Here is a 21,191-nt window from a genome sequence, read left to right as displayed (position 1 = left end):
AAACCAGCAGCTGATTGTGTAACTTCAATGCCTAAAAAGTATGAAAGAGGCCCCAAGTCTTTAAGAGCAAACTGCCTGTTAAGAGCTGAAATAATGGTGTCCATAATAGTAGTGTCACTCCCTGTAATCAAGATATCATCAACATAAACCAAGATAAGTGTCACAGATGCATCAGTATGTTGTATAAACAAAGAGTGATCAGATTTGGAAGAGATGAACCCAAGAGAGTACAGGCAGTTTTGAAGTTTCTCAAACCAAGCTCTTGGAGCTTGTTTAAGACCATAGATAGCCTTGTGTAGCTTGCAAACCAAATCTGGCTGGCCAGGAACCTCAAAACCTGGGGGTTGCAACATATACACTTCTTCTTGTAAATCTCCATTTAGGAAGGCATTATTGACATCCAATTGTCGAATAAGCCAACCTTTGGACAATGCCAAGGTTAAGACAACCCTTATAGTAACTGGTTTGACAACTGGACTAAAAGTCTCAGTAAAATCAAACCCATACTCTTGATGAAACCCCTTAGCAACAAGCCGAGCCTTATGTTTGAGAACAGAACCATCAGGATTTTCTTTCTTTTTGTACACCCACTTACACCCAATGGCCTTTCTCCCTGGTGGTAATCTCACAAGGGTGTAGGTTTTGTTTCTCACTAAAGCCAAAACTTCATCACTCATGGCTTTATTCCAAACAAGTTGGCTAAGAGCTTCTTGAAGAGAGCACGGTTCCCTGGTGACTAGGAAGGCCTTTGGCTTGTGAATACCAGACTTAGATCTGGTTTTCATAGGGTGAGCATTGTGTGGATGAGAACCTGAAGTGCTTGGCTGAGGGGCATCTGTGTGTGTGGGAACAGCAGGGGAACCAAAATTGCTGTCAGCAGTAGGGAGAACCATACCAGGAAGAGACTGACTGGTAGGAGAAGCTGAAGTATCAGATGCAGCTGGAACCTGTAACTCGAGAGACTGATCTGGTTGAACACCAGTAGGCTGAGGTAAACTGAGTGCAGCAGCAGCAGGGATGACATCTGGTGCAGACACCTGATCTGTAGGCAAAACAGAATGTTGGCTGGGAGACCAACTGTTAGAAGGCAAAAGCAGTGAAGAAGGTACAGTATTGGTGCAAACAGGTTGATCAATCTCATTATGGGAACTCATTAGATCAGACATGGAGTAGATGCATGGAGTGTGAGAACATTTGGGAATAATAGCAGTCACTATGGAAGACCTGGAAGAACTAGAAGGTGTAGGCTTAGTGAGACTGTCATATGGGAAGGAAAATTCTTCAAATATGACATCTCTAGAGATGTAAAGTCTCCCATTAGAATCAAGGCACTTGTACCCTTTGTGATTGAGACTATATCCCAAGAAAATACAAGGAGTGGACCTATACTCAAGCTTATGCTTATTATAAGGTCTTATATTAGGATAGCACCTACAACCAAAGGTTTTAAGCATTGTATAATCGGGTTGAATGTTAAACAAGACCTCAATAGGAGATTTGTTGTCAAGTATGGGAGTAGGGAGTCTATTGTGAAGATAGACAGCAGTCCTAAAGGCTTCATCCCAAAATTTGAGGGGTAAGGAGGCTTGAGCTAACAATGCAAGACCATTCTCAACAATATGCCTATGTTTTCTTTCAGCTAAACCATTTTGTTGGTGAGTGGTAGGACAAGGGTGTCTATGTTGTATCCCATGGTCTGTAAGGTACTTAGAGAAGGACCTAAACTCACCCCCCCAATCTGTTTGCAAGCATTTTAACTTCTTGCCTAACTGCAATTCAGCCTCGGCTTTGAAGTTTAAGAACACTTTGAATGCATCAGATTTGTTCTTCAAGAGATATAACCAGGTAAATCTAGAGAAGACATCTACAAAATGGATATAATATTTGTAATTGTTGAGAGAAGTAGTATGAGAAGGACCCCATAAATCTGACACAACAAGCTGCAATGGTTCTGAAATAACAGTATTGGATGCCTTAGGAAAGGGAAATTTGTGTATTTTGCCAAGACAACAAGCAGAACATATGGAAAAATTGGAAATTTTATTGCTGATATGAATGTTACAAGCTTGCAAAACATTGTTTACAATTTTCTCAGAGGGATGCCCTAGTCTATTGTGCCAAAGGGTAAAATCATTGTGAACTTCAGAATTACATTTGCCACATCTAGACACAGCAACTTTGGCATTATTAACAGTAACCATATAAGTGGTTTTTATTTCTGGGGAGGCAAAAACACTAAGGCTACTGGTGTGAGATGCTTGGACAGGTTGCTCAAGAGGTGGAGGGACAATCTTGACATGGCTGGATTCAAACGAATACAGGCCATTCTTGTGCTTCCCCATCATCAATGTAGAACGAGTCAAATTGTCCTTAACACAACACATATCAGCATGAAATTCAAAGAAAACGTTATTATCCCGAGCAAACTTAGACACACTAATGAGATTTTTAGTTATTTCAGGAACATGCAGCAAGTTGTTTAGAAGAAGGGGTTCAGAAGAATTATTTGGTAAAAGAAGAGATTGACCAACATGTTTTATGCACAAACCTGTTCCATCTCCCATGTACAGCTGGTCTGAGCCTCCATAATCTGTGCTGACTCCAAGATTTTGGGCCTGGTAAGTGCAGTGGTTTGTTGCTCCTGAATCGGGGTACCAGCTTGTATCAGTGGAGTTGTTGTTTGTTGCCATATTTGCTTGAGCTTGAGGGTGAGATTGGGACTGTGTTGGTGTTTGAGGTGGATTGGCACTGCTTGCTAAAGAGTGGCCTGTGAACGATTTGTCAAAACGAAAGGGACAATCTTGCACAATATGACCAAGTCTCAAACATAATTGACATTGAGATCTATTAGAAAAATTAGTACCAACACCAAACCTGTTGCCTCTGTTGACATTGAAGTTACCTCTCCCAGGGATACTTGTATTAGGACTGGAGTTGAATCTGATATTAGGATTTTTGTTGAACTGGAGTTGATTGCTGAACTGTGAGTTTCCACGATTGAAGGGCCTGAATCTTCGAAAGGCTAGGTTAGCTTCAGCAATGGACTCCAAATCATTCGTAACCAGATTAGCACTCAGATCCACTTCCTTATTGGATTTTTCAATCCTAGATTCAGAGGCAAGAAGCAAGGCTTCGATCTCTCCGACTGTGTAATTTTCAATCCTTGTGTTGGATGATATTACAAACGTATCATACTCACTCGGTAGTCCCTTGAATATGGCAGCCACATGATCTCTATCACTTAGAACTTCACCAACTGAGGCCAACAGATCCACAGTTTGCTTAACCTTGAGAAGGTATTCATTGAGGCTCATGGATCCTTTCTTTAGATTCTGTAACTTAGTCCTGAACTCCAGAATTTTTGACGAAACCTGTAACGTGAAGTGCTTTTCCAGAGAGTTCCAGATCTGAAGCGAGGAATTACATCCAACCATTCTTGTTAGGAGGCTTTCAGTCATGGAAGAAAGAAGCCAAGAAACAAGAAGTTGATCTTGAACTTCCCATTCGGAGAACACAGGATTGACACGATTGTTTTCTTGATCTGCAGTGCTCAAGAACTCAGCTGGTGGTGATTCTTTAATGTACTTCAGCAATCTGTTTCCTTTTATTGCAGCTAACACTTGCTGCTTCCATAAAAGAAAATTATGGTCATTCAGGCGGATCGAGATGTTGTGGTTGAAGGTCACTGGTTCTTGATTATTTCGTGTTCGCGCAGGGACTCCATTAACACCAGCTGGACCAGGTTGATTACCATTACCAGAGTTTGTTGCAGCGTTCCCAACAGTCGCCATGTTTACTCCCAAAGGTGGGAACTGCTCTGATACCATGTGAAAATGGTTAGCCATTGATGAACATGAACCTGTAACAGAGAAAGTAAAACAGAGAGAGAGAGAGAGAAGAAAGGAAATGAAAGAGTAGCAAAGATAGTGGAAAGACTTAATTCATTGAATGGAAAATGTTACAGCATTTATACTAGCAATACAGTGGTAAAACAATAACAGAATCCTAACTGATTCCTACAACTAACTCAACAACATTTAACACATGTTAGAATAAGCTCCAACTAACTCTAACAACCTAACAGACTTAACTGTCTTCAACAATGACTCTTTAAAATCGGCAAATATTTTCAACTATAGGCATCGGTTTAGACACTCACTTTGATTAGCAACAGTCCTTGAGAAAAATCAATTTGAGGACCGAGGAAAATTGTGCTTTTGTAGTAGTAGTAGAAAGAGAGAGAGAGAGAGAGGAGTGTGTGTATGTTGGGAGGGAGGCGGCTAGAAAGTATGCTTATATAAGGGTAGGGTTTTAGTAAATGATATGTGGGCATTATAATATTTGAGCTTATTTTTTAATCAGCTCATGTTGCATGAGCCCAATAAACCCACTTGTAACTGTTAGGGTAAATGGGTATCGTATATATGGTGATGATTGTGTATTGGGTATAGTAAGGGTGGTACTTGGTAAGGATGTAACTATCCATAAAATTCTCCATTACATTTATTTCTCTTTATTGGTTGTTCTTGTCTTTCTACATATTGGGAGAGGTCACAAAGAGATGGAATGACAAACTTTACTACTTTAGAGATATATTCATTATAATTAATGCTTTAAATAGATGATTGGATCTTGGATGATGATATGAGCATTAAATGTGAAATGTTGATTTCTTGGTATGCTCATAGTGTGTTGAATGAACACCGTTACCTTTTTGTTTTCTGGCCAAAAAAATGGACCTAATGAAGGACACAAAATTCATAACGGTTAAATAATCCTAATATTAAAGGAAGAAAAACAAATATTATAGTGTTGTGATATTCTCTCTATCACAACCACTTGGAGCTAGTTCAAGTGGCCATAGGTGGGTGTGTGTGTCTTGGAGGTCTTGGGTTCGAGTCCCAGGTAAAACATGATTGTAATATATAAACGCTTAAATAACACTTGGGTTTATTTGGTATGTCGTATTGTAAACAACAAATAGTCATAGCTTAATTAGTTGAGGTGTATGACATATTATACAATGTCTCGAATCCCATAACACTCTTTTTTAATTTTTTTATATATATTTTTTAAGGCTCCAAAATTTAATTCGTCCTATTAATGGATACAGAATTTTCTCTAAAAAAAAATTTAAATATTCTCATTACTCGCCCTATATATCGCCAAAGTAAAAATAGTATTAAATTACTGCCACGAGTGATCAATCTTAAATCTAATGTACATAAAGATAAATTTACAATTTCCTTTCTATCATACTAAGCTTGTGAATTATGTTTATTTCGATACACCGGCCTTAAATTTTCCAGGCTGAACACAGATGATCATTTTGAAAAATCAACCAACAAAACACTTTAAAGCACTTCAGACGACTAAGTCTATATGACCACATGTGAATACATAAAAGTCTATATATATATATTATATATATAAATATGTATTTATTATATGTACCATGATGTGAAATGGAGAGACAAATACAGAAGTCTACTATTCTATACATTGTAAACTTTTCAAGTCAGCGGAGACTTAGGTGAATACTAGTACTACTACCACTACAACTACCACTAGTTCACAACTTGTGATTATGATATTGTTCAAGATAAGAGCTTTTCACTCTATATTTACTTTAATTTTATGACCACACACATTGTTAATTTATTATTATTATTTAGGTATAAAAAGGAGATCAATTATAGCTCAAACTCCATCAATAATGTCTACACACCTTTTTTGTAAACATGATGAATATTCCCACCTCCACCCTCTTTGCTCTTCTTCTGCTTATTCAATTTTTTCCAGCTCATGCAAGACTCTTACCAGGTGAGAATTTTAACTACTGTTCAATCAACAATTGAATTGATATTGATCATATAAATTTTGTATTCTATTTCAAAAATAATATATAACACATTTTAAATACTTTCACTTCATAAATATGATTTAATAAAATTATACTCTTTTAATTTTGTTTGATCAACAGATGATAATAATAATAATATTGGTAGAAGTGATCAAATGAAAAAAAAGTTTGAGATGATAATAAGAGCATACGATCACAGGAGGACGAGAGCCATGTTTTCATCTCAGCCACCGCCACCGTCCATGGTGGAGACCTTCTCAACCCAAAATATAGATAGAAAGCGATCGCCGCCGCCTCCTCCCCGAGGAGCAATACCGTTTGTTCCAGCTAGCTCTTTGCAGCATTATTATGCTAGAATAGTTACACCCTTTAGTTATTATATTTAGTCTTAATTAATTTAATAAAACAGAAAAATTGTATTTAATTAGTTGCTATTATACAATTAATTATGCAAAGATTATTATCTAGTTTAACGGAATTAGCTTTTGTTTATAATCTTGCTCTTAGCTAATTTATAAATAAAGTTTTTCACGTAAATTGTGGCATTCTTTTATATTGAAAAGATGCATTCTTAAAATAATATTTGTAAATAAGTGAGTTCTCCAATGTGTGAGCTATATGTATATCAGTGATGATACAAACTGAGTTGATATGTCATGTCATTTAACTGTTCAACATTTTATTTTTTACAATATACTCTCACTTTTAATTATTTAAAGGGTTAATCGGTGCAAAATCATCAGTATTTTTTTTTTTAGAGAGTAATCTGAGTCATATTACGATAACTGTCGATGCAGAGAAACTTCTAGTCAAGAAGTTAATTGTCTAGCAAAGGATATTCAAAGATAGAATATAAGTCATTACAGACAAAGCGACTTATATTAAACCAAATTATATCAGAAATTTAGACAAAACAACTTAAGACCACCTTCAATTCACGAGGCATCTCATGTAAACAACCACTGGACTAAAACTACCTACAAAATAAATAAATATAGAAATGTGGATTAACACACTATACAATGATAATGTTGTGAATTTTTAAATTAAGGATAAAACACAATTATTATTATTATAACAAAATAAAACTTATCTTTGAATCATTTTTTCACTCAAAAATCCCAATTGAATCGAAACTATTTGTTATGTCCAATTATTAGAGCTAAGTCTTCCGAAGTAGAACTATACTAGCTAATATAACTTGCACCATACAAGGATTTGAGATATTAATTAAACTTAATAAATCAAATCCTAATTAAAATTAGCTATTTTCAAAAAATATAACAAAATTCAATAGCCTAACAAATAAATGATAAGACAACAATGATAAAAATAATAGAAAGAAATTCGTCCAAAATTATTAAAAATATAATTAAAAAGCAAGATTAAAGCTTATCTGTGAAAATTTATAATAACACTCTTTGAGGTTGAATCCATGCACAAATGAGCTAATAACATACTGCAAACTAGCAAAAAAATGGTACAAAATAGCCAAATAAAATAGCACAAACTAACCAAAAAATGGCACGTCCGTACTTTTATTTTGTTTGTACTTAATCTCAACATTTTTTTTTTGTGGTAAAACTCCTAAAATTACGATAACATTAACAATTACAGTTTTCATCCAAATTTAATTGTTAAGTGCTATGTTGTATTGTCTACATAAATATAGTGTACACGTCACAATTTTATTGGTTCACATAAATATATATTTTTTAAAAAAATAAATTAAAAAAATCATTTAGAAAGAGTTCATTGCGGCAAATCCCCAAAACTCATTTTTTGGCGGTAAAACTTTCAAAATTCATGTTCTGTTAGCACTTTACCATTTCCATCCATCTTTTGGTGTGTTAAGTGCCATACCGGATCGTTTACGTGTACATGTTAGGTTATTTCTAGCCTATATTTTGGATCAATTTATGTTCACTTTTTGATGTTTTAGGAAGGAATTATGCTTGTTTTCTATGTTTTCAGGTTTCTCGGAGTAATGGAGGCATCGGGATGCAAAAGTGCAATAAAAGACAAGTGGAGCCAAGAAAAACACCAATTTTAGGCTTGACGCACTTCTGGCCGCGGCGAGATCACCATGGCCGCGGCCATAACTCGAAAACAGAAACACGGTTTTTGGAAGCTCCAGTCGCTACGGCGAGACCACCTGTGGCCGCGGCGAGCGTCCGTACGATCAGGGGTATTTTCGTCCATGGAACCCTAAAAATGAGATATAAATAGAAAACTGCGATTGAAAATAAGGGCAAGCGATTTGGAGACCTAAAACGCAGTGAAGAGCCGTTAGAGGAGCGAATGAAGATCCAGAGTCATTCCACCAACAGTTTCTTTCTCTATTCCTTTTTAATTTCTTTATGTTGAATTCTGTTTTAGGAATGGTTATGGATTTGATTATGAACTAAATTTTCCATTTAGGGAGGATGATGATTGTTGTTTTAAGTTTTTGCCTAACTAATGAATAATTGCCATTCCTCCATTCTTGATTGTGAAATTATTTATATTTGTGTTTAATTCCATGTGTAAGCTTGATCACCTTCTACATGTTCTATGATCTCAATTCAAAATCTGAAAAGTGAGAATTGAGGATGCTAAAATTGGATAATCGATGTTCTATGTGAAACGAGAGTATTCACATGACTTATGTGACAATTAGATTATTGCTTAATGCTGATTTCATATTAGTTTAATTAAGAGATTAATTAGAGAACATGTGATTTAGAACCTAAAAGATCTGAAAAGAGTTAGGTTAATTTATAATCTATCATTCACTTCAAGAAAAGGATAGCAATTAGGCATTAATAATTGGGTAAACAAACAACAGGATTCTCTTCCCTATTGTCTCATCTTGATTAATATTCACTTGTGTTATTTAAGTTTCTTGAATTACTTTCATTCTTTTTGAATCATAAAAAGCATTGATTTGCCAAATAGAATCATAAGTATAATTTAGTAGTAATTAATCCAATTCCTTGTGGTTCGACCTCACTTGCGTGAGTTTACTACTTGATTGCGTGCAGTTGCGTATTATTTAACAATTTTCGTAACAAGTTTTTGGCGCCGTTGCCGAAGAATTGTATAAAGATTGATATTACATAAAATTATACTAAATTCTGCTTTGGTTTATTTTTCTTGCTAATTGCTAATTTGTTTCTTGCAATATTGTCTCTATCTATTTCAGGAATTTTAAGTGTATGCGCTGTCAAGGACAAGGAGTCATATTACCCGTTGATCCTGAAATCGAGAAGACTTGTAGGAGAAACAGAAGGAACAAGAGACAAGAAAAAGTTTCAGCAACTGCAGAAACACCAGAAATCATGGCTGCTAATGCTAATGCTGCGAATAATGGAGGCAACAACGATAATAATGGAGGTGTCGTTGAGATCAAGCTAATGGCCGCATCTTGAGAGATTATATTCTCCCAACTCTTACGAAGGTTTAGTCATGCATCAGACCACCAGCAGTGGATGCTAACAACTTTAAAATAAAGCCTACCATACTTCAAATGGTGCAGTCTTCAGTCCAGTTTGGTGGACTCCCTTCTAAAGACCCCAATCTGCATCTATCAAACTTTATGGAGTTATGTCAGACTTTTAAAGTCAATGGAGTTAGTGATGACACCATCCGTTTGAGACTGTTTCCATTCTCGCTTAGAGAAAGAGCCAAGAGCTGGTTAATCTCCTTGCCACCAAATTCTATAGCTACATGGAATGACTTGGCTACAAAATTTCTGTCTAAGTTCTTTCCTCCAACAAAGTCTGCTAAGCTGCGAGGAGAAATTAACAACTTTTGTCAGCAAGAGAATGAGTCTCTCCATGAGTCTTGGGAGAGGTTCAAGGATCTCATCAGAAAGTGCCCTCATCATGGTATTGAGAAGTGGATGCTGGTTCACAACTTTTATAACAGGCTGGTGGGTAACACTAGAACACTTATAGATGCTGCAGCTGGTGGAGCATTTATGAGGAAAAGTGCAAATGAGGCATATGATTTGTTGGAGGAGATGACCCTGAATAATCAACAGTGGCCAACTAAAAGAAGCCAAACAAAGAAGGTAGCTGGTATGCTAGAGGTTGATGCTATTACCAAGTTGACAGCCCAGGTAGAGGCCCTAACAAAACTGATGGCTGTGCAAGCCAAACAAGCTCAAGTGGTCTGTGAGCTATGTGGAGGTCCTCATCATTTTTCTGAGTGTCAGGAAGATGTGAATAATTTGCCAATGGATGAAGCAAAAGCCATTGGAAATTACTATCAAAACAACAACTTTGGGTTCAACCAAGGAGGAAATCGAAGGAATAGTGGGTTCTATCAACAGAGAAATTAGAACCATACACAGAACCAACAACAGACTCAGCAACAAAGCTCTAGTGAAAATTCTGGTCTTCAGACAGATTTATTATTGCAATTCATGACAGAAACTAGATCTTCCATTAAAGACTTACAGACTCAAATGGGGAAACTTGCAACTCAGGTAGCAACGCGTCCTCAGGGAAACTTGCCTAGTACAACTGAAGTTAATCCTAAAGAAAACTGCAAGGCAATTACCCTGAGGAGTGGAAAGAATTATGATGGGCCTGATGTGGTACAACCATTGAATGAAGAAGTTAAAGATCAACCGACACCAACTCCAACATCAACAGAGAAGAAGACTACTGACAGTCATGCACCACAACAACAGTCTCCGCTAATCAGTATAGATCATCATGTGAAGATACCTTATCCTCAAAGACTTTGAAAGACCAATCTAGACAAGCATTTCTCAAAATTTCTAGAGGTCTTTAAAAGACAACACATCAACATTCCTTTCGCTGAAGCTTTGGAACAAATGCCCAGCTATGTGAAGTTCATGAAGGAGATATTGTCCAAGAAGAGAAAAATGGAGGACTATGAAACAGTGGCATTAACTGAGGAGTGTAGCGCCATTCTGCAAAAGAAACTCCCTCCCAAACTCAGAGATCCAAGGAGTTTCACTATTCCTTGTACCATTGGAAGAATTGAAGGAATAAACGCACTATGTGATTTGGGGGCCAGCATTAACTTGATGCCTTTGTCAGTTTTCAAAAGATTACAGCTTCGGGAGGCAAAGCCAACTACAGTAACACTACAATTGGCTGACCGATCACTAGCTCATCCTAGAGGAGTCATCGACGATGTGTTAGTCAAAGTTGATAAGTTCATCTTTCTAGCTGATTTCATTGTTCTGTATATGGAAGAAGATCACAATGTCCCGATTATTCTTGGGAGACCATTCTTGGCAACTGGCCAAGATTTGATTGATGTTCAGAAGGGTGAATTGAAGCTGGGAGTACAAGGAGAAGAAGTGGTTTTCAATGTGCTAAAGGCGATGACTTTCCCAAAGGCAAGTGATAACTGTTTCTTTGTTGATCTAATTGATACCATTGTGAATGAGAAAAAGTTGATAGATGATCCTCTAGAATTGAGTTTAATTGAAGATGACTTGATGAGCAAGAAGGGAAGGAGGTAATGGAGTATTCCAAATGGCTTGAATCTTATGGGCCATTAAACAGGAAGTATTATGAAGAGCTGGGGGTTGTACCAAAAGAGCTTGCACCATCCACTGAGAAACCTCTAGAGTTAGAACTAAAGGTGCTTCCTAGTCATCTCCGATATGAATTCTTGGGAAAAGATAAGCAGCTTCCCGTGATAGTGTCAGCTTCACATTCAGATGTGGAGACTGATAAGTTGCTCAGAGTGCTCCGAACACATAACAAGGCCATTGCATGGACATTGGGTGATGTTAAGGGAACCAGTCCCTCTACAGTTATGCATCGAATTCTAATGGAGGAGGGTGCCAAACCGAAAATTGATGCATAACGAAGGCTCAATCCACCAATGAAAGAAGTTGTCAGAAAAGAGGTGGTAAAGTGGCTAGATGCTGGTGTAGCATATCTTATTTCAGATAGCAAGTGGGTCAGCCCAGTGCAAGTGGTGCCTAAGAAAGGAGGGATGACTATGGTAAAGAATGATAAGAATGAGTTAATCCCTACTAGAACAGTTACTGGGTGGAGGATTTGTATTGATTACAGAAAACTCAACAAAGTAAACCAAAAAGACCACTTTCCCTTGCCCTTCATTGATCAGATGTTAGGCCGGTTGGTGGGGCAAGAATATTATTGTTTCCTAGATGGCTACTCTGGGTATCATCAAATAGCCATAGCACCTGAAGATCAAGAAAAGACTACTTTCACATGTCCCTATGGTACTTTTGCTTTTAGGAGAGTGCCATTTGGACTATGTAACGCTCCTGCTACCTTCCAAAGGTGTATGATGGCTATCTTTTCGGACTTAATAGATGTTGGAAATTATTTTACAAGGATCTTAGATCTACTCACAGGTATGTTGATTAACACCCTAAATATAAACTTTCTAAAACGATGAAATAAACACATATAAAGTTTAGTAAACCTTACATTGGGTGCAGCGGAATAATATGACTCCTTCCATTCAGATATCTAGCCCTTGATTCCTTTCTGTAGCAGAGCATTATCAATATCTGAACCTGGATCTCTTTCTCTCCTTCTTTAGTGCTGAAACTCCTTCTTGTTGAATGTCTTTCTTCATGATCTTCCCCACTATGATTGAGGTATCACTTGCTGTGTGTGGGCACTACTCTAACACTAAGAAATTTCGAAATCTTAAGGAAGAAGAGAGAGAGAGAGTGTGGGCGGCCAAGGTAGAGAGAGAAGGCTCAGGTTTTTCTGAATGAGAAGTGTAATTTTCCTGAAGCCTTCACTATCTATTTATAGCATTCCACTAGGGTTAGGTTTGAATTATTTGGCATTAAAATAATGAAAATATCAGAGGTAAAACCCTACAAAAGTGGCCGGCCATGCAATGTGAATTTGGGCCTCACTTTTTGTAATTTTGCAGTTTTATCTTTTCTGCATGTGATTTTCTCAAAAACGCCAATTTTCTAATTCAACCATTTAAATGCCAATTCTAACAATTTAATAACTATAAATAATTATTAAATAATATTGTCATTTATCATATTTATTAATTGAACCATACAAAGTATCATAATTAACAAATATGCCCCTAAAACTCTTTCTTTACAATTTCACCCTTACTTAGTGAAAAATTCACAAATAGACATAGTCTAATTTGAGAATTATAATTGATTAATCAAAACCAATTATATGAGTCTTACAAGCAATATTATCTAAACTAGTGGGAAGACCATGGGTCTATATAACCGATCTTCCAATAAGCAGATCAAGAATTTATAACCTAAATTCACTGACTTATTAATTCTTCGTTGAATCCACGCATAGAACTTAGAATTGCACTCTCAGTATATAGAATGCTCTATATGTTCCACCATATAGACACATCATTAGTTATCCATTGTTATAATTCTAATTTGATCAATGATCCTCTATATGAATGATCTACACTGTAAAGGGATTAGATTACCGTTACACCCTACAATATATTTAATCCTTAAAACACTTAACCCCGTATAAATGATATTTCAACTTATGTGAAATGAGATCTCCACCATTTATTTTCGTTTGGTCAAGCTCGAAGGAGATCATCCTTTACTTACTATTCGCCAGATAGAAGCTATAGATTCCATGTTTATGTTAGCGCTCCCACTCAATTGCACTACCGTGTTCCCAAAATGTACGTATCACCCTGACCCAAAAGTAGGCTTAACTAACAAATCAAAGAACATGAATAGGCTCTTGAGATTGAGCCTAATCATATCAGGATTAAGATCATTTGATCTAGGATCAACTAGGCGATATTGACTTGAATAGATATTACAGTAAGTTTAATAAATCTAAGTCAAAGTTCAATATCGGTCCCTTCTGATGCATACTCCATGCATCCAACCTGAGCTTTACTTCAACCAATGCTCTAGAAAAAACATAGCATTTCTCCAAATACAAGTAAACTCTTGTTGTAGATTATCATATCAGTAAAACCCTGTGTCTGGTAAAACTAGGAAACTTTATTCACATAGTCATGTTTACTTTCCAATGTGTTGACAACACAATAAACAAGATCAAGTATGTGAAAAGGGTTTCAGATGAATTCATACATTATGTACATATAATCATGAAATAAATCATGTGAACCATGCAACATTAAATGTTATTTCTGATCTATATTAATAAGTAAATCTGATTATATTGAAATGAGTTTTATTTAGGGCATAAAACCCAACAAACTCCCACTTGCACTAATATAAAACAAAAGGTGCATTTCAAATAATCTCAGCACCTTGATATACAAATCAAGTGTAGTAGTAGTAAACTCCTCGTAATAGGATCTGAAAGGTTGAATTAAACACAACCTTTTCTCCACCATTACTCTTCCTTAATCACAAAATCATTGATAATGTGAAATTCCTCTCTATAGGTCTACTCTTTTTGGGATACTGGATTCTATACCTTTGGCAACTACTTCTTGGTTATTCAGGAAGTAACACTAGTAGTTAAGGCAATTTGGAATGGTGCCAAAAAATGTATAGAACTTTCCTTAGACTGAATAAGTACCTTTCCAGCAACTTTAACATTCAGTCCCTTTCTGGTAGACCTAGAGACTTCAGATAGGTTTTTACACTTCTCCAAAATCACTATTCCACCCCAGAGTAATCACCATCTTATCAGAAAGATTTTCTAGCACAAAGGCAATTTTCGAACTCTGATGTGGTGTAGTCTAAGGGGGTGTTTGGTATAAGGGATTTAAAATAATCTGATTAAGGGGAATATTATGAAGGAGAATTTGATTATCTGTAAACTTATTACTGTGTTTGGTTATTCATGGTAATATTAATTAGATTACTGTTAATTAAATTATAGTGTTTGGTTGAGCACATGAATCTTATATACCATTTTGGAATAGTGAATTAAAATAAAATAAAATAATAATTATTATATCTCTTTCAACATAATTATAAATATAATAAAATTATTATTTGTAAAAATAAATATATTTATTAATAAATAAATTTATTTGCAATGTATTTGTCCAACTGATGAGCCAGAAACCAAAGTTGCAGTGACAAGAGAGGGATGCAATGTTGAATTTTAACGAAAAATATATGATAATTTGGTATTGTTTGAAGGAGTAAATAGAATAAGATGGTGAGAATAATAAAATGGCAGATTAAGTTGTGGTAATTTTATATTGTTTGAAGGAGTAAATAGAAGAAGATGTTGAGGATAATATTAATAACAGATTAAGGAGTACTATATATATTATAAACATTTTTTCAATCGTGTAGTGTTTCATTTTTTTAAAATTATTATTTGACTTTTTATTAATAAATTTTTTAATTATATGTTCAAATAACTGATATAATGTTTGAATCCCACCTTTTTTGAAGGATCAACATTACCCCATTTTTAGGGTAGCTGGAATACTAGGGTAAAAGCATTACATGACTCAAAAAATTTAAAACCTCATAACAAACAGGGTAATCATTGAGATTACCTTTCCTCTCCTCACATTAACCCATTCCAAACAGCCCCTAAGAGTTTTAAACACACCCTTATAGACTAACATATAGTTCCTCTTCTTAATCTTAGGATTTACTTGATTGTCTTCCAATGTTCTTCTCCTGGATTAATCTGATACCTACTCATTACTCCCACTCAATAGCAGGTGTCTTGTCTAAGGCATACAAAAGCATATCTAAGACCTCTCACTGTTGATTTAAGAAATTCTTTCATGGCTTTATACTTTCTGGAATAGTTGAGGCTTTTCCTTAGATAAATAAAATCTATGTCTAAGAAGTTGTGAAGCTTCTATAGATTACCATTAGAAAGAAAATGCTTCAGCATCTTACTAAAGTAAGTTGCTTGCATTAGAGTAAGTAATTACTAGGTATACCACAAGCCATAGGTTTAGATAAACTCAAACCTATAATACTAGGAACAGGAAGTTTTGTTAAGTCCATTGAATAGATTTATACACGAACTTCCTTTTATGTCCTTGTAATAGAAAACTTTAGGTTATTCCATGTGAATGGATTAAACCATAGTTCTATTGGCTTTTCTTCTTAGTTTCTTATCTTGACAATCCATTATTTGTTTAAACTCACAATGGATTTTAATCACTAGTGTCTTCCAAGTCATAAGAAGGTGAATTCCTAGAAACTCTCCCACTACGACAAGGTACCGTGAATTATATCTAAGAAAACTAAATGGTATTGACCTCTTCGGTTGTGACAAGACAACAGAGGCAGTGGGATCATCATATGTCAAATAAGATGATAGAACACTTTTGGAATCAAGAAATAAATATCTCTTTTATTTGCTACTTTATTTACAGACTTAGTCATTATCTTAGAAAAGTAGTATTTGTTTGAACAAACACTTTCTTATCTATTGACTATGGGATGGTCCACCCCTAAGCACTTAGAATAGCTAACAAACCATGGTTAACAGTTCTAGCTTTTCTTAAGATTTTGATTAGGTCATCCATGAATCTAGTTATGATTTACATTAAGTACCCAACCATTACATCATTCTGAAATTGTATTGCCATAGAAGGATTTAGGCAACGACTAGTAACTAATCATCAATATGCAAATCGAAATTTTTGGGGAGGTAAGTTTGGATATAATTCAAAAATCAATTTAATGATCTTTGAACTGCATATCTACTAACTATTTCTCCACCCCTATCAGTTCGCAAGATCTTTAACCACTTACCTTAATGGTTTTAACCATTGCTAGAAATTAATGAAAATTTTTAAACATTTCAAATTTCTTTGCTTAAGGTATAATCTAGAGTGATCGTTTTAAGAATACAACGAAAAACTCATATCCACCCCTGAATGTACATCCATCTGCGAATGAGATGAACAACTTTCAGTGGATATATGCATATTAACTCTTTGCAGAGATTGATCTTGTCAAAACCACTATGAACAAGATACAAATGCCATGGATTAATAAAAATGTGGTTGAGTCTTTTGATGACTTAGGTATAGTTACATCAAAGAGTTCTTAGGATAGTTCAAGTGGATCCTGGTCACAGAATGCTAAACTCATATTCCATACAGTTTGAATCCATTAATAGAAGATGGATTTTAAACACTTGTGAAGGTGTAACTGTATTGCATCCAGGAATTAAGAATATAAGAAAATTTCTGTTTGGAATCTAAAATTAAAGTCAAAGACTTAAATTTATACCAAATATAATGAGTAATTCTATCTTGGACCACCACTACTAATTTAAACTCTAAGTCAAATTTGCCCATACAAGTAGGAGATTTCTAAGATTGAGGACTTATATCATTGTGGGATAGAATTTCGGGAAAATAATCAAAAATGTCATTCAATTTAAAAAAAATATATATATATAGAATGACATAAAATGATATATATATAGACCATTCATCCAATGATATGTTATTGAGCTAATTCGAAATGAATAAGCTAAGATGAATTAGGATAATTTCGTTGTTTAAATAAGAATCCAACGATGCTCCGATTAGCGAGAGTCAAAGTAATCTTATTTATACAATCTTCTTGTTTCATATTGTAAAAATACTAGTCTAAGGTGTCATCAATTGATGAAAAGCTAGATGTTGCATATACAATATTTATCTTTCTAGATCTAACACTATTATGAATGTCTAATGGTGAAAATCCACTAGGGATTTATCTCATTAGATAAACAAACCAAGTTAGACCAACAATGAAGATTCGAAATTAAACTACAACTAATAACAGAAAATAACATGGTTCAATATAAATTCATACACAATTCAGAAATTATTAAACATATAGCAAGTAGGAATGACAAGTGAAAATACTAAAACATATAATCCTAAATAATTTCCAAGGTTTTCAACAAACTGATATCAGTGTCCCGTTTAGGCGAGAGTCAAAGCTACCATCCATTGAATAGAGTTGTCAGCTCATCTAAAATGTTAAACATTCTAGCAACCTTTTATTCGATCAAGATTGGAATTCAACGTTGTCCAGTTTAGGCGAGAGTCAAGGCAATTCTATCTTATGAGCTTCCACCATTGTTTCATAATTTGCAAGTCAAATATGGTCGCCACCATTAGGGTGATCCATACCATATTAAACACTTACAAACTACTTATCTTTCGAGATTAATTTGTGCAAAATTGCTAATGAACGTTCCTCCATTAGGGAGGATTACTCACTAAAACAAACGCGATGTAAAACCAAAAATGGAGATCGAATATCTTAATAATAAAGCTCATTATTTAAAATGTATTTTCATTATTATTTATAATTAAATATATTCATTAAATATCGAATTTAGAATTAAAATTCTAAATTAAAATTTAATTTAATATTTATAAAATTATACTTAGATGGTGATAAAAAATAAATTGAATTATTTCCATCTCAGTAGTAATTTTGATATATAAATATTAAGAAAATTATTTAAGTTGTATTAATTTAAATTAATTTGCAACTCAAAATAAATTTTCATGAGAATATATTTATTGTATTTTGAAAAAGAAAGTATAAAAACTTTATATTTTCGAAATACTTAAATAATAATTACTTAGAAAGATACTTCAAGCAAAAATATCACCCATCTAGATTTTCCTTTGACTAATTAATTCAATTTCTAATAATATACTTTAATTCATTTATTTTAAATTAATCAATAAATGAAAAAATCATTGATTTAAGTTGGTCCAAGAATTAATTAAAATAAATAATTAATTTACAACTTAATCTATTTTTCAAGATAAATTCAAAATCATCTTGCATTATGTAATACAATTTCGAAAATTGATTAATAAAATAAAGGAAAAATATATATTGAAAATTATAATTTAAGTTGAAAAAATAAATTTCAACTAAAAATAATTTCTATTTAATTAAGTGTCATGAAAAAGAAATATCTAAGTATCATGATGAAAATTAACTTAGATATTTAATTTTCAATTTAATTAAATGTATTAAATTCAAGAAATAAATAATTAAGTGTAGAGAAGGCTTAATTATTAATCTCTAGTTTAATACTAGGAAAAAATATACTTAAAATAAATTGTACCAAAATTAATTATTTAAATAATTAATTTCACAGTGTATAATATTTTCATATTTAATATTAGCAATGATAAGTAGTCTAGAAATAACTATCTAGAAAATATCTTATTTGACTAAGTATCTTTTCCACAAAATTTGAAAAAAATATCTAATTTAAGTTGTTTTAAAAGAATCTAAAAGATCAACTTAAATATCTTTCAAATTAGATTTAATTAAATATCAAAAATTAAGTTGTAACCACTTAATTTGAAAATATTCTATTTTAAGTTAATATTCGAAAAGATATCAACTTAAAAAATATCTAAAGAATCTTAATAACCAATTCCTAAAATTCCTCAACTTAATTTTGAAATTTTAAATCCAAAAGATATTCAGATTTAAGTTGATTAGTTAGAGATAACTAAATATCAACTTAAATAGGAATATTTAATGAAAAATTTAAATTAAGCTTCAGAAAGAATCTAGATGGTTATAATTTTAAATTTAATTAAATACAAGAAAATACATATAGTTTAGCTTAGAATAAATTTCTTTAAACTATGATTTTCTTAAATTAATCTCAAAATAAATGAAATTAATTATGTTGCTAATCAATTTTATTAGGTTAAACTAGTTTAATTAACCTAGTACAGTTATTCAAATCAGGCAAATGGGCCTTCACAATTGGGGTAGTTCATGTGAGGGGGTGTTGGGTTCAGTATGTCGTACCCACTACTATGACTCCCAACTCTCACACAAGGCCCAAAAGAGAGGAATTTAACCTTAAAATGAACAACTGTTATTAATTGAATAGGCCCAAAAACTAAATGGGCCTAAATAAAATGTATCAAGAACTATGATATTTTATTTAGCAACAACAACCTATATGCATCTATAATGAAATTAAACACATAGGCTCACACAGGCACACAATTTGGATGGATCCTATCATGTTGCTAGGTCATACACAGATGAAAGAAGATTGTGAAAATTACCTGTTACAAATTATTTACTTGACCAAGGGAGCCATGAGTTAAAATCAGATCATTGGATCTGTCAACAAGTTAACCATGGCTATTTGCAATCAAGCAATAATAGGTTTTAAAAACTTACAAACAAGCTAAAACACATACTCCTGCAATAAGGTTAGCTGGATAGTTGGATGTAGGATTTATTTAATTTTAAATAAATAATTTCAAAAAATTAATTAAAAAAAAATTATTTTCGAAAAATAATAAAATAAAATAAAATTTAAATATTTTCGAAATTAATAAAATAATATTTAAAATTAAACCTACAATTTTGAAAAATTAAGTTTCAACCAACCTAAATATCATTTCAAAATTTGGTAACTACCTTTTAAAATTTAATGTTATTTTATAAATTAAATATTCAATAAAAATAAAAAAAGATAAATAAATATCTTTTTCAAATTTTATGATTTAATTTAAATAAATAAAATAACAAAATTTAAAAGTTAGCAAAATATCTTACATCTATTTAAAATATCATGATTATAGTTATCTTATTTTAAATTTAAATAAGGTCAAATTATTTAAAAAATTTAATATGTGACCTTAAATTTAAAAATAAGATAAGATATAATCAAATTTAAAAATAAGATAGATAATTAAGCAAAAAAAAAAAAATAGATTTTTACTATTTTCAAATTCAAATTACACTAATATCATGAATTAAATTTTAAAAAAAAAATTAATTAATTTAATTATGATAATTAGAATTGAATTAGGAATAGTAAATGTATAAATACAGAACTACACAAAAAATCGGAAGTTAAATCCATGAAAAAGCATGAAAAATCAAAGAAAAACGAAAAAAAATGCGAGCTCTACGGACAGTATGCTGATACTGTCCGCGCGCGCTTGGGGAGTGCATGGGCGTGGTTTCTCGGCGCAGGAGGGTCACCAGCATGATTTCCGCGCGCGGAAGCTGGTTGCCCGATTCCTGATTTTTTCGAAACTTCAAAAAATCATAACTAATTCAATTAAATCGAAATTGACTTCTGTAAAAAGGTAACTTGCTTAATTTTTTCCATACTATCCAATAAAAATAATTCCAGAAACTGATATTCAATTATTTTTCACGAAAATTCACAAACATCAATCAATCATCAAATAACACAATACAACATGATACCATCCAAAACATCAAACAATCGTTTTAAAGTCCGAATTTCTTGCAAGCAAATCAATTACCATGGCTCTGATACCAGTTGTTGGAAATTATTTTACTAGGATCTTAGATCTACTCACAAGTATGTTGATTAACACCCTAAATATGAACTTTCTAAAATGATGAAATAAACAC

At 33.3% G+C, this 21,191-nt stretch overlaps 2 protein-coding genes and 1 non-coding gene across 4 annotated transcripts; 2 read left to right on the top strand and 1 right to left on the bottom strand.

The window, feature by feature from the left end:
- The first annotated feature begins 5,455 nt into the window (after nucleotides 1-5,455).
- On the top strand, nucleotides 5,456-6,358 carry LOC115696972 (uncharacterized). 2 transcript variants are annotated; one of them, XR_009688850.1, is made up of 3 exons: nucleotides 5,456-5,533; nucleotides 5,676-5,823; nucleotides 5,984-6,358. XR_009688850.1 is itself a non-coding variant. In XM_030623867.2 (2 exons), exons 1-2 carry the CDS (start codon nucleotides 5,742-5,744, stop codon nucleotides 6,247-6,249), a joined length of 348 nt encoding a protein of 115 aa, XP_030479727.1. In that variant the 5' UTR covers nucleotides 5,622-5,741; the 3' UTR covers nucleotides 6,250-6,358. The 2 variants fall into 2 exon arrangements, 1 of the variants encoding a protein (XP_030479727.1); XM_030623867.2 differs by lacking the exon at nucleotides 5,456-5,533 and having other exon boundaries at nucleotides 5,622-5,823.
- Nucleotides 6,359-9,371: 3,013 nt separating this feature from the next.
- LOC115696721 (uncharacterized) lies at nucleotides 9,372-10,598 on the top strand. Its single transcript, XM_030623608.1, has 3 exons — nucleotides 9,372-9,697; nucleotides 9,773-10,161; nucleotides 10,279-10,598. The coding sequence occupies exons 1-3, from the start codon at nucleotides 9,372-9,374 to the stop codon at nucleotides 10,596-10,598; spliced, it is 1,035 nt and encodes a 344-aa protein (XP_030479468.1).
- LOC115698375 (small nucleolar RNA R71) lies at nucleotides 9,630-9,736 on the bottom strand. Its single transcript, XR_004008126.1, has one exon. It is a non-coding gene; the product is annotated as a small nucleolar RNA R71 (small nucleolar RNA).
- Nucleotides 10,599-21,191: the final 10,593 nt, after the last annotated feature.

The sequence above is a fragment of the Cannabis sativa genome, chromosome 7, assembly GCF_029168945.1.
Source record: "Cannabis sativa cultivar Pink pepper isolate KNU-18-1 chromosome 7, ASM2916894v1, whole genome shotgun sequence".
Classification (NCBI taxonomy): Eukaryota; Viridiplantae; Streptophyta; class Magnoliopsida; order Rosales; family Cannabaceae; genus Cannabis; species Cannabis sativa.
The sequence above is the reverse complement of the archived record's forward strand: the minus strand, read 5'-3'. Positions and strand labels throughout refer to the sequence as shown.